Consider the following 12,944-nt stretch of genomic DNA (forward strand, 5'->3'; position numbering starts at 1 on the left):
ACTGATTGGTAATAAAAGAAGAACTGGAAAACTGCACTGCTTGTTAATTCTGCATCGTGTACCCAAAGCAGTGAGTCCAATAACAGATAGCAAATAGCCCCTGCACTGCCTCTTCCTTCCTCTCTTCTCTCCTTGCTTCCATCTCCTGCTGTGAGAGTGCTGTTTGCCCCTCCAGGCTGGGGCTTAGCCCTCTTCCCACCTAGGGTTTTGCTCTTCTTTAGGCCACATGCCCATGGCAGGCTATACAGTCCCCAGAAGTTGCATGGCTGAATGGATTGGGAAGCTGGGCACACATGGGGGGAAAGGGAGAGGCAGCAGATTTGTCTAGGAGGGATGGGCAGATGGGCTTGGATACAAAGGTATGGAGCAGATGTCACTACTGGGCTCTTAGGTCATTCTGGAAGGGCAGAAAGGCTCCCATGTAAGTCCGACATGGGCACAGGGGTTTGTGACAAGTGTATAAAGATAAGTTAATAGAAGTTAGACTCCTTTCAGGTGTGCGTGTATTAGAGCCGTAAGGGAAGGGGAGCTCCAGTTATACAGAGACCTTATTTCCTCTCCCTTGGATGAAGGCAGCTCCAGACAGGATGATGCCATGAATGTCAGCAAAGGTATCAATAATTTGAAATAAACTCCTGCTTCCCTCTGATGAAAACTGGAGAAATGGGAAGAGGTGGTTGGTTCTTTTCTGGTGCTTTTAGACAGGATTTACCCTCATCAAGACACAAAGTTGCAAAAACTGGGCTTGTTGCCCTGGGACAGACCCCTAATTGACAACACATTACAATCTTTCCATGGGTGTCCATTTTCCATCCATCTGCACAGAATCACAGTTCTCCTTCCAGCTACATGTGGTACCTTCCTGGTGTTTGTCTGTCAAGGATTCTTCTCTCCTCTTAGGATTTCTGAATCTTAGGATCCTTTTTCTCCAGTCTGCCTTCCACTCATCCCCCTCTCCTCTCCCAAGCAGCAGCAACTGTGGAACAAGAGATGAATGTATAACCCTACCCACCCCCTTTTCTTTTCCTCAGCTGTAAAAGCATGGCCTTTTCCTTGCTGATGGAGGAGGTAGCAGACCATCAACCAGCTATGTGAGGAAAATACTGAAAACCAAAGTTCAGCAGGAAGGAGTGCATGCATTGGCTGTGGTTCACCAGGGACAAACTGCCTGCACACCTTGAGCAGGAACGTTGAGGGAGCTTGGTGTACACCTCCAAGGGAGAGAGGAAACAAAGGATGGAGTGGCACAAAGGGGTTGTGGCCATGCTCTGTTTAAGACAATGCAGCTGATGGGAACTGTAAACCAAAGGAATGACCCAAAAGGTGACCAAAAGCTAAACTTCACCACATTAGCTTGAAAATATGTACTACTTTTCACACCACCACCTTTACTAATGATTGAAGTCACCCAAATTCCAACCTAAACATGAAATGACATCAACTGTAAGTTTACCTTTTCCTTTCCCTCAAAGAAAACATTATAAATGTAGCTTAACTGAGGAAGGAGGTCAGAGGAGATTTCACCTTTGTATCCTGGGACCATCGATGGGCTGTACCTGTCTCCTCTCTTATCGCCTGTTGTGTAAGACTCAAACACTCAGCAATACCAAGTGTTTCTTCAGGAAATTCAAAGAGCAAGCTTGTGTTTGTGATCATACTTTTAGTGCTACTTAGTCATCTCACAATGTAATGCATCTATCAATGGCTGTGTTATTCATACTTTAGGTACTGGTGTGTGCTTCCACAGTCTATTTATCACCAGCAACCCAAGAACCTGCATTCCTGTTGCTCGATAAGTGACACTTTTGCATCTGGCCGTGAGAGTTACTGAATATGACTGGACTTCTACTCTGGCCATGAGAGTCCATTGGGTGCAACCAGACTTGGTGTGTTACACTGTTTGAGAATTTGTGACCATGGTGGTTCTAATTGAATGCGACTGGGCTGATGACCTGGACTCAAGGCAGCCCACGGGTTTTTAAGGATCCCGAAGGAACATCTCACTGCTCACGCTGAGTGATGGAGTACCTGAAAAATGCTAGGCTTCAGCACTTCCAGTTTGAGAAACCTGCAGGAGCCAGTAGATAAAAGACATGTTTGTTCCCACCCTGTGATGCCCATCCTTGTGACTCCTTTCCTTTCCCTTGGTGCGGGTGGTCATCATAGGACTTGTTGCTTGGAACCTGTAAGCAGACTGCTAAAAATCTGAAACTTTTAGGCTAGTGGCTGGCTTTACCCTCTCCAGGGGCAAGCATGCAGAGATTTTGCATTCAAAAGGTCCTTAGTACTTCCAAAAAAATGCTTTTGCTTTACAAGACTTTCTGCTGGAGAATATGCCAAAGCATCTGTGCAGCACAAGGGGTAGTAGATAATCTGTCAAGCTGAATGGCTGTCATCATGGTTGTTATGTATCTTTATTGGCTGATATCATTTAGATTGCAGTCTGCCTGATTTCTCTCCTTTTTATTTCTTCTTCCAAAAATACCTTCTCTGTCTCAGTTGGAGGTTTTGCTAAGGTGTCTTCCAAATTGTATCAACCCTAAGAGACAGTACAATAGTGGTGCAATTGACTGCTTAGAAGTATAAGAACTGGGGAGCATCCACAGCAAAGATCAGTGCTTTGTGCAGGAAATTTGAGGTTATATTACGTATATGAAGCTAAAAGTAGTTGTTAATTTTTTTTTTAGTGAAGTCTTTTTGAAGAGTAGTGAAAACGGGCTCTTAACGTGAAAAAAAATATACTTGGAGTGAGATCTGAGAGTTTTCATGCCTATAGAAGTATGGGAGGTTTTGGGGTTTTGTTCTAAGAGCTACATATTTCTTTTGGTTTCGTATTAAAATAAACTCATTTGGAAAAAAAGGAAGAGTTAAGCTCGTGAATCTGGTTAATATCAGCTCTTGAAAGAAACAACTGGATGGAAAGTGAACTTTTTAAACTGTGTGCATGTATATATTTTTAAGGCAACTCAACTAACATAATATTATCTTTAGCAGGGTAAGCTTATCATCCTAAGAAGTAATTCTTCTCTTTCATCTGTCTTTAAAAGAGAACTCAAATTACTTCTGTCAGCTGTTTTCTTTCTTTGGTCTGAATTACCATGTGCAAACTGCGCATCTCATTCACTCCCTTCTTGGCAGCAAATGTCTATTGCAGACAGCGCTGCCTCTTCATCTCACTTCTTTCAAGTTATATTAATGGACAGAGCACCTGTCCTATGTTACAAAATTCCAGTGTGTCATATTTCCATGTGATAGGATAGTTCTTCTATCATTTGTGAATCAGGGTAAAAGGAAATATCGCTAATTTGCACATTCCGAATCAGTTTTCCCTCTTTTTTGTTTCATAAGTTATTCTTCTGTATTTTGAAATAACTACATGGCTTCTGAGTGGTTAAATGAGCAGCTAAAACTCTACCAGTTCATCCTCTGACAGAAACCTGGAAGCAGTCCTAACCTGTTTTCCCTCTTTAAAGTATTTTCCCAGAGTCCCTTCGGTGGTTGATGGCTACACAGCAGTTTGAGGCATCCAAAGAACTGATCCTTCAGTTCACGCACAAGAACAGGATGAACACAGAAAGCGACATCAAAGGAGTGGTGCCTGGTGAGTAGGACAGACAACTACAAATCCCCCAGTTTTTTTCTAAAGGCTGCACATGGCATTACTACCCAGAATTAAATTATCTATTTATTGCCTGTAAATCATCTCATTCATTCATTCATTCATTCATTCATTCATTCTGCTTTTCTTGAAAATCCATTCCAAACTCCAGCACTGTGTTAAAAACTACATGGCCTGTTGAACAGTCCTAGTAATTATAGTCTTGTCTTGCAGTGCCGTGTGTCTTTAGAGACATCTCTTGAAGAATTTTACCACAGCTACAAGAGTGCGCCTTCAGCTCTGTGTGCCTCTGGAAACTGTGTTTTAAGGAAGCTGCTTGCTGGGATCCTGCCCATCACCCAACACTTATTCTGTTGGTTTGGAGAAGCAGCAGCACTCAAACCCCCTATTCTAAAGTGCCAGCCCCATGGGAAACTTAAACCACATTACAGTTTCTCTTTAAAGCTTTGTTCCAAGAGCTGTTTTGCTCTCCTCTCCTGTGTCATCCGAGTGATGCTGCTTTAGGGATGGGGGGGTTGCTGCAAGTAGCAGCGGTAAGGTGCAGTTTTTGCTTGAGAGTCTAAATTATCAATTCCTTGGTGTAGTGATGCTTTTAGAAAGAGATGGATCCCCTCATCACCAGAACTGTCACTGAAATAGCCAAGATCCTGTCATGCAGGTTGCTTTGCAGAAGAGACTCTGTGTGTGTGTGTGTGTGTGTGTGTGTGTGTGTGTGTGTGCGTGTGTGTCTAATCACAACAAAGGCAAAGAGTTTCTGGATCTTCATCTCACCAGTGCACCTGTCAGATTTGGTTCAGGCTCCCCTTTTCCTTCTCACAAGTTGACTCTGCCCCCATAAACACTCATTTTGCACTGTCACTTGCAATCTGTGTCAGACTACCCACTTATCAGAAGACGGTGGAAACATTTCTTTTTCTTCCCCCACTTTTCCAACCCTACCTGCTCTGACCCCAGGGGCTGCAGGAAAACCTCTGTCAGTATCTCTGCCAGTGGGTAGAAGTGATGCTTGTGCACTTGTCTGATCCTTGTCGAAGGTCTCTGGGGTAACTGCAGTTTCAGTCAGTCGGCATAAAAGGCATCAGTCAGCCCTGGAACAGGTTTCATCCAGGATAGAAAACCGTCACCATTAACATCAGTGCCTAATGAATGAAGTAGTCTCCATCAGCAAGGGATAAGAAGCCCAGCTCAGAATCTCTGGTATACATACCCAGGCCTTTGGTGTGATTTTTGGGGCAGTTGGCACACTGATGTTAATTAGCTGGCTTGCATCTAATTGTGTGTCTGGGGTTACGGTTCCTGGATCTGCATCACACAACATGGCTTTGCAATGTAAATACTATTTGTCTGGTAAAGTTCTGAAAAGCATTAGGGGTATGTGAGTGGTCACTAACCTGTTGATCTGCATGCCCCCACTTCATTTTTGCAGGTCTTCCTCAGAATAAATGATGGACCTTTAGAAATGATGGATCTCCGAGGCAACAATTGGCCTTGGAGTTTCCCAACCAATTCCTAAATTTGGCTTTTGTCAGTCAGGTTCTTGAATTTGCAGATGAAATAAAATGTATTTTAGTGGAAAGAAAAAACAAATTACCTGAGTTTCCTCTAAAGAAAGTAATAAAGACACAACTGTGTGCTGGAGGGATTTATTTAAGCCATGTATAATGATATTGCCCATGGAGGAATGCTAAATGTTGAAATGGCTTTATGACTATTATTTGTGACTGATAACTTTTCCCAGCAGTTTCATGGTAGGAGTACACTCCTGTTTATGGAGGGGACTCCCTTTCATGTGAAAAAACAGAGCGTTTTTTCACGTCTTGATACTATGTATTATCTGACTGCAAATACATTTAGATATAGCAGTTGTGAGTACAACACCTTTTTCAATTTGTAAATTATTCAGAATATGGTTATTTCTGCCTCCTTGTTGTTGATGAGATTGTTTGGGATATTGTTGGTGTTTTTTGTTATTTCTTCCCTTGCTTTTTCTCTTTAAACTCCTTCTGCCGCTCCACACTTTAAGGCTTTTCTGATGCAACCCTGGAGCTGCATTTTTGCAAGGAGAGTAAGAGAGGAGCAGTATCAAAAGGATGAAATAAGATTAACTATCCAACTACTGAAAGAAGGACCACCTCTCTCATTCTGGGTGCATGGGGGTGTTGATGGTCTCAGTGAGGACAGGAGAACACTAGGATTCTTGAATTAAGAATGTGATCAGGTTGCAGGCCTTGTGTCTTGCAGTGGGTCAGGAAGGAGGAGGACCCATTTCTCTGGCCTTGTGTGCTATAATAACATGCCCATAATTGCTCTAGCATGGAATGGGTAAAAAGTTGGTACTTGTCTGGGAGAAAGGATGCCATTGAGCCTGGTGCAGATATCTCTTGTTTTCCCTTAACTCCATTGTTGAGCTTTCCTATCTGTGTGGAGGGATTTCTGTTTGTGATTTGTTTTATTCTTTGTTTTCCATCTGAAAGGGCTGGAAACTGTTTTGCTCTAGTTAGGGCCCATTGTGTTGCTGTTTATTATTCCTCGCTGCATTGTTGTAACAGCCTCCTGTGATTGAATTACTCCCAATGCATTTAAATTATAAACTGCTCACTTGCAGTCCCTTCCAGCTGAAAATCTCACTGTAATTTTATTCATACATACCAGTCAAATTAGTGTATCCAGTATAACAGATCATTACAGGAGTTACGGGAGTTTCATATATACCTATTTTGGTACTTGATATGAGTTCCATAATAAAAAGAAGCAGCATTCGAGAGGGTGAAGTATTTCTGGGACGCAAGAAAATTTAATTTTTAATTGCTCTCTAAGCAATGAGCAGGCTGATTTTCCTTTCTGAAGAATCACACCATTTCCACTGCCTGCTGAAATCTTTTGCTCATCTATTTGGCTACGCTGCCCGTAGTGGAGAGTGCCACTAACACTCTGCAGGGCCTGTTTGCTCCATGGGGAGGTGGCCCATGTGTTAAGTTGGGGGAAAGAAAAAGGAAGCAAAATTTATCTGCTGTTTTTCACAGTCCTTTGGGTTGAAGTGGTTTGCCAATGCTCTCCTGGGAGATGTCTCTAAAGACAACAGCTAAAGTCCAGACAGTGATCCACCTGCAGCTGAAAGATCTGGCAGCTGCCATAACAACCCCTGCAAGGAGAAATGAGGGTGGGCAGCTGATGGGCAATGCCCAGCCAGCAAGGTGGAATGGGAGTGTGCTTACATGGGAAACAGAGTGAGACAAGGGATGTTGATAGGACTCTAGAGTGTTGTAAATTTACATTGCCCTTATCTTCAGTAGCCTGTCCCAGGGCAGATGTTGGTTGCATAAAGGGACCATTTTCCTCAGCAGCTTTAGGTGGCTTTATTTTTGAGTACTTGATATACCTCGTGATTTTGGGCAGGAATAATTTGATTTTGTAATGAGGTTTTTGGGTTTATGTGGTTGCATTTTCTTCTTTAATGCTTAAGAAACATAGGTGTGCTAATTAGACCTGGTTAAATTATCCATAGTATGTTTTTACTCAAAATTTCACCAGCTGGCTTTAAACTTTGTCCTCTTTTACAAATAAAAATTAAAATCTGTTTTTGCATCAAGGAAATTATTTTTATTCAACTGTGTGTTGAAATGACATTTTTAAAACAGGCTTGCTGAATTTTGTTGACAAATATTTCAAAGCATTACCTAAAAAGTCAGCTTCAATCATGAGCAAATTAAATATTTTGATAATATTAATTATATTTTCACTGGTTTTTCACTACCAGTTTCTCAGAAAGCTTCACCATCTCTTCTTTGTTTCCCTGTGGAACAAGAAACAAATGGACATTTCAGTCCAGCTGTGGGACAGTAATTTTGACCTTAGTGACATAAGTGCTAAGGAGGTACGAAGATTGTTTAACAAAGAGGAGAAAAGAGTGTTTAGTGGCATTGGAAATCCCAAAGCACCAACCATCCTTACACCTTTCTAGGGTGTGTTACACTTTAGCTGGCTTTCATTATTTTTATAGAATGCTTCCTTTTTCTTTGTGTGGGAGTGAAGGGTCTGTTTGTTGTCTGGAACTGATTGTCTGCTGCAAGCTGACCTTGGCTGCACCAGAGCCCAAGTTTGCCATGTTTGGGTGTCCTGGGAAATGCTCTGCTTGAGACAATGCTGGATCAGCATCAGAAGCATCAGAACACCTGATGATTCTATGGAAACCCACACCTGTGTGGTTCTCTTTGGCTTCCCCTGTGTGGGGAGACATTTCAGGTGTTCCTTAACGTAAAAATAACTGCTTGACCAGGCTAAAAAACAAAGCTCTCTTTTTGCTCTTCTCAGCATGGAAACACAAACCAGAGGTACTCCTGTGGGCAGAGAGGTTATAGCTGTTCCTCCCCAAGGCTCCTTCCCTTCTAAGCTTGGAGAAATAATATTGATGTAATCACAAAATGTGGGCAGCAAAGATAAAGCATCCAAATAGATGCCAGTTTAAGCATGCAGGACACAGCATGGAGAGGATGAAGGGGTACAGTGGTGATCAGTACTCTGTGTGTGTATGTGTGTGGATTGCAGTTAGGAAAGCTGTGGTTTTCAGGGAGTTTCCCTCTGTTGAAAAAAAAATAATTATCTTTCACCTTTTTTGCTGCTGAACAACATGCTGCCATGACTTTTCTTTAAACAAAAGCTATTTTTCTGTTTTGTTTTGCTATATATATTTTTTTCCTAAGCATGAGGCTTGGATCTATGTAATTATATGCTTTTTCCTTTTCCACTGGGTAAATAGCAGAGGGAAGGGTGAAAATGCCTTATGTCTGAAAGTCGGTCTCTTTCCCTGTAAAGCTTCACTCAAACCCTTAGACCATCACACCTATCACTACACTACTGGTTTGAAACTTGTGATAGATGAAGAGTGTATTAGCTGGAGAAGGAAAGCAAGTTTCCTGGCACCATAATACAAGTGATTCCGTGTGATTGTGATGTACAAACCTGCCAGATGTCCTCTTTTGCCAGATCCTCTTTTTTGGGTGTTTAATGGTGCCAAACTTAAATGTTCCATGCAGCTCCCAGAGGATGGTCAGGTGAATGTGGGAAATGTAGTTAAAACAGTTCAAGGTGCTGTTTGAAGGCTATGTGTCAGCCACAAAGATTTCTATTTCAAAATTAAAAAAGAAAGCCTAGCCAGTGCTTTCTGTTGCCCTCTTGTATGTTAAAGCACCTTTCAGGAGGGTCTGGGTTTTTCCTGCTGGGCCCCTGTTGTCCAGTAGCAGGAACTGATGGAGTTTGTGCAACTCTTTCAGGATGTGCCGTACATGGTAGTGAATAACAAGAATGAAACTGATCAGTTAGGTCCTCTTCTCCTGGCTAGGTGTACAGGAAATGGAAGAGGAGAGCCCACGCATGCCATGGTGATGGCAATTGGAAGGGTGGTAGCAAGGGTGGTAGTGATATCTGACAGTATCAGGTCTGGGAGGGAACAGGGGAAAAAGGGTGCACTCTACTGAGAATGTGCCTTTTGATGCTACTGGGAAAAGCCAAGTATGCTAGAAAATTTAAAGGGAAAAAAAAAATAAGAGGGGGCTGTCAGCCTCTATTTCAGTTTGAATAACTCCTTCTCACTAGTTGAGTCCTCTGCAGACTCTCATGGGCTGCACTCCAGCCTGTTGATTTGTGCCCCACTGGCACTTTGGCTCTTTGTCCACAGTGCTACATATCCTCCCGGAGCAGCCAGTTTTACAGGGCAGGAACAATGTGCAGAGGGCTGGCAGCAAGCCCTGGTGGTGCTGGCATTTCCCCAGCCCACAGGCATCAGTGGGGAGAGGATTGGTGAGTCTGGATGTGGACAGGAAAAATGGGAGGGAAGACCTCAGGAACCAAGTGGAAGAGGAAAGCAGTAAGAAGGGACCAGTGGACAGAGAAGAGAGGAAATAAGAGACTTAAAGAAGTTGTGAGAGCAAAGAATAAAGATAGGTGGAGGGGATTTAGGCAAAGGCAACAAGAGGCTGGGGGGAAGTAATGGAGGAAGAACATTCTGTGGAGGAAGAACAGAGGAGAGCTAGAGCATGGAGACCAAAGGGGCTGAAATCATTTGCTTCCCCCTCCTTCCAGAGCAAGCTGTCAAGCCCCAGGATTCAGTCTCAGAACTCTTCTTTTGCAAAATCCGCTCCTAAAATGTGTGTTTCACACCTCCCTGCTCCCAGCTTGCTTGCTCAGCCTGCTGAGGTTCCCTCCATAGCTCCCACAACAGAGAGCAGCAATGCACGTGTGGGTACCTGCAACCTCCTGATGGCCACAGCTCCACACAAGGACATTGGAGGTGCTCTTTGTGTTGTTTGGTTTTTTTTTAATGTTGATGATGTTAGAAGAATGTAAGCTTTGACAAGTCACGCTCTGGGAAGTGCAAGAAGTCAGGTTGCCTGGGCAACCCCTGCTTGGCCTCCTGGCATGAAGGCATATACATACAGCCTTTAATAACATGATTACGACCTATTTTTTCCACAGGGCATAGGATGGACGAATCAGTGCATAGGATGGACGATGATGTGGGAATGAAGCTGTTGTCTGTTCCTCATTTGTTGCAGAATTTGGAAGGTGTGTAGTGAATGAGGCAGAGGGTTGCAGAAGGAAAGAGGACAGTGTTGGGGAAATGTAGCTGAATACTTCCTGAAGAGTTGTACTCATTCTCTGGGTCTGAACAGAGATGTTCTTGTACAATGATGGAGATTTCCCTGGAGTCAGGCTCTTTCAGTGCTGTCACTAATCACAATTTCTTCAGTGTCTGTCTCTACCATGTAAATTCTGGGGCTTGATTTGCAGAAAGCTGGGAGAATTTATATTGGCACCTACAAGAGGTATTGCTGCATGATTTTTTCTCATTCTGGACACAAGTCCTCTCTGTTTTATCTCCCTGCCTGCAAAACAGGAGTAATCTTTGCCCTTAGTCTTACAAGAAGGTGGTAGAGATTATTTCATTAGAATTTATGAAATACGTGTATATTCTGACAGCGCTGTAGGAATGTCTCTAAGGAAATCTATGATTTTTTTGGTTCTCACTGGGAAGTTTGGATAATGAGGCTGAGGGGCACATGTTGAATGGGAAAGGTGGAAATGTCATTAACACCTGCCCCTTGGCTGACTACAGCGAGCATTCTGGGGAAAAAACTTATATGTGGTCATCTAAATGCTGTATCGTAATGCACATGAGCAATTGAAGATTGCAACAGCAACCTTATGTCTGACTTTTTGATCTTTTTTGAATGTAAATAGAAATACAGGATTGAAATAAATCATTGTAATCAGTCCTTAGCTATTATAGTCATAGAGTTACAGAGTTGCTCTCGTGAAATCAGGTTCAATTTAAGTGCTGTTAGTATTTATTAGCTTTTGTCAGAAGTCCATCCCAGTCTCCATATTCCTCTTCTACTGTGGGTACATTTTAGCATTCAATTCAAATACACTATAGCTGTCTGGGTTTGTTCTTTTTTCCCTTTCCCATTTCCTTCAGTCTGTGCCTATCTTAAAACTCTTTTTCTCTTTTCTCATGCTATGTGAGAAGAGAGCAGCCCCATTCCTGTGCTGAGATCAAGTTCTCCTCTTTCTCGTCTCCTTTTATAAATGGATTTCCCAGAGCTTTGGTTTGTCAAATACTGATGACTAGAATTGTAAGAGAATTTCAGTATTTCATTGTCTGAATTGCAAATACCTCATGGCTGCAATAAACTGGCACCATATAGTCACTTGTGTTCAGGTAGTATGTAACCAAGTCCAACACAGGTTTTGCTTATCTTCCACCAGAAACATTATTCCTTAATCACTGAGAATTCTGCCTTGTGTTTCACATGTTCTCTTGCTTTTGCCACACACTGGATCTCAAGCTCACCCAGTTCCCTCTAACGGCCCATTTGTATTCTACTTAGTTTGATAATAAGGTAATGCCTCACTTTGTCATCAGCAGACCTTATTTTTGTACATTTCTGAGGTTTTTGCCAAGCTCCCTACTCAGGTTATTAAATGAGATTTTTTTTTTTTTTTTTAAATAAGACGAGTCACCCCACTGCTAGTGTCCTGCCATCCACTTATGATTTCCATTTTCCATCCCTTATTGCTCTCTGCCTATCAGTCAGTATTTTACCTACCTCATAATTTCTTTATATGACTTGAGAGCTGGACAAAAGTCCTGGAAGGTGTAAATAAACCTGTGTACCAGTAACTCTATCTGCATGAGAGTAGATTGCTTCAGCTCTGTGTTTCGGACTGGTCCACCTCCTGCTGCAGAGCTGTCATGCTCCAGGATTGATTGAGCCTCTGTGTTAGGTTTCCATAGCTCTTTTCATGTTCAAAGAGCTACTCACAGTATCGTTTAGCAGCCAGAAAAATCCAGCAGAAGTCCATCATCACAGGACACTTGTCATTTTGGACATCATTTTTCAGCAGCTTGATTTGCGCTTTTGTCTGTTTTGTGTAAGCCAAGTGATGCAGAGATGGGTGGCCTCATCTGAAGGCTTCAAAGATATTTTCTGATTTGGAAAGGCATGCTTCTGAAATGCAGAGTGTCCCATGAGAATTCAGCAGCGTTGCAAGATGGAAGCTGGTAGGGTTCCCCTTCCCATGAGACTGCCAGTGAATAGTTTTAATTTCCACTGAGGTATAAAGAGTTAGCTTATTGACAGTTTTCCTACTGAGTCCCTGAATAGGAAGCCTAGAGTGTGTGTGCGCTCTGGAGTATGGGAAAACTTATTAGGGGCCTCTGAATAAATGGATAGAAATATTTTTATGTTCCAAACTCTCCCTTTTGGTAAATCAAAACTGAAACATTTAATGCAAATTCCTTCTGTATTGGTGACTTCAGTGTGAAATCAAGTAATAAGTTGGGGGTACAGGAGTTTTTCTGGTGTTAGTCCTGAGAGAGCAATAATTCCCTTCCATGAGGTTTTAATAGGCTTTGGCTTAACTTTTAATACCTTAACTTTGACCTATAAAGTCAGTCAGCTTGAGAGCTGTCACTCTCCTGATGCTCATCACAGTCAGAGCAGGTCCTTTCATGCAGGCTCCCTCCAAAGACAGCAGGTCACTTACATGAGAGCCAGTTCTGTAGCTGATGACTTTTTTGCAAGTCACATAGCTTATTTGTTCCTGTTGGAATGATACTTTGGTTGTTGCAAGTCATTGATTTTGCAGTACGGTGGGGATTTTTGGTGAATATCTCACTAGTATTTATAGAAGCAAAGGAGGGAGAAAGTCATCAGAAAGATGGATGGTGTTGGAGACTCGGAGACAGTCATTCATCTGAAGCAGGTGATTTAGATTTGGAGTTTTAACAACATTGTAGATGGATGGAGGCGTAAATAGCTGGTAG

At 42.5% G+C, this 12,944-nt stretch overlaps 1 protein-coding gene across 6 annotated transcripts in view; it reads left to right on the forward strand.

Moving 5' to 3' along the window:
- The window catches only part of SLC22A23 (solute carrier family 22 member 23), a 109,742-nt gene that overhangs the window by 76,437 nt on the left and 20,361 nt on the right, over nt 1–12,944 (forward strand). For 2 of the 6 annotated variants that reach the window (XR_007204930.1, XM_048310071.1), the window contains exons 5-6: nt 3,474–3,601; nt 10,091–10,180. Coding sequence is in view for 4 of the 6 variants with exons in the window: in XM_048310071.1 (XP_048166028.1) it covers nt 3,474–3,601; nt 10,091–10,180 (218 nt within the window). In the remaining 2 variants the exon portion in view is untranslated. The other 4 variants (XR_007204931.1, XM_048310089.1, XM_048310100.1 and 1 more) reach the window with 4 other exon arrangements.

The sequence above is a fragment of the Corvus hawaiiensis genome, chromosome 1, assembly GCF_020740725.1.
Source record: "Corvus hawaiiensis isolate bCorHaw1 chromosome 1, bCorHaw1.pri.cur, whole genome shotgun sequence".
Lineage (NCBI taxonomy): Eukaryota > Metazoa > Chordata > Aves > Passeriformes > Corvidae > Corvus > Corvus hawaiiensis.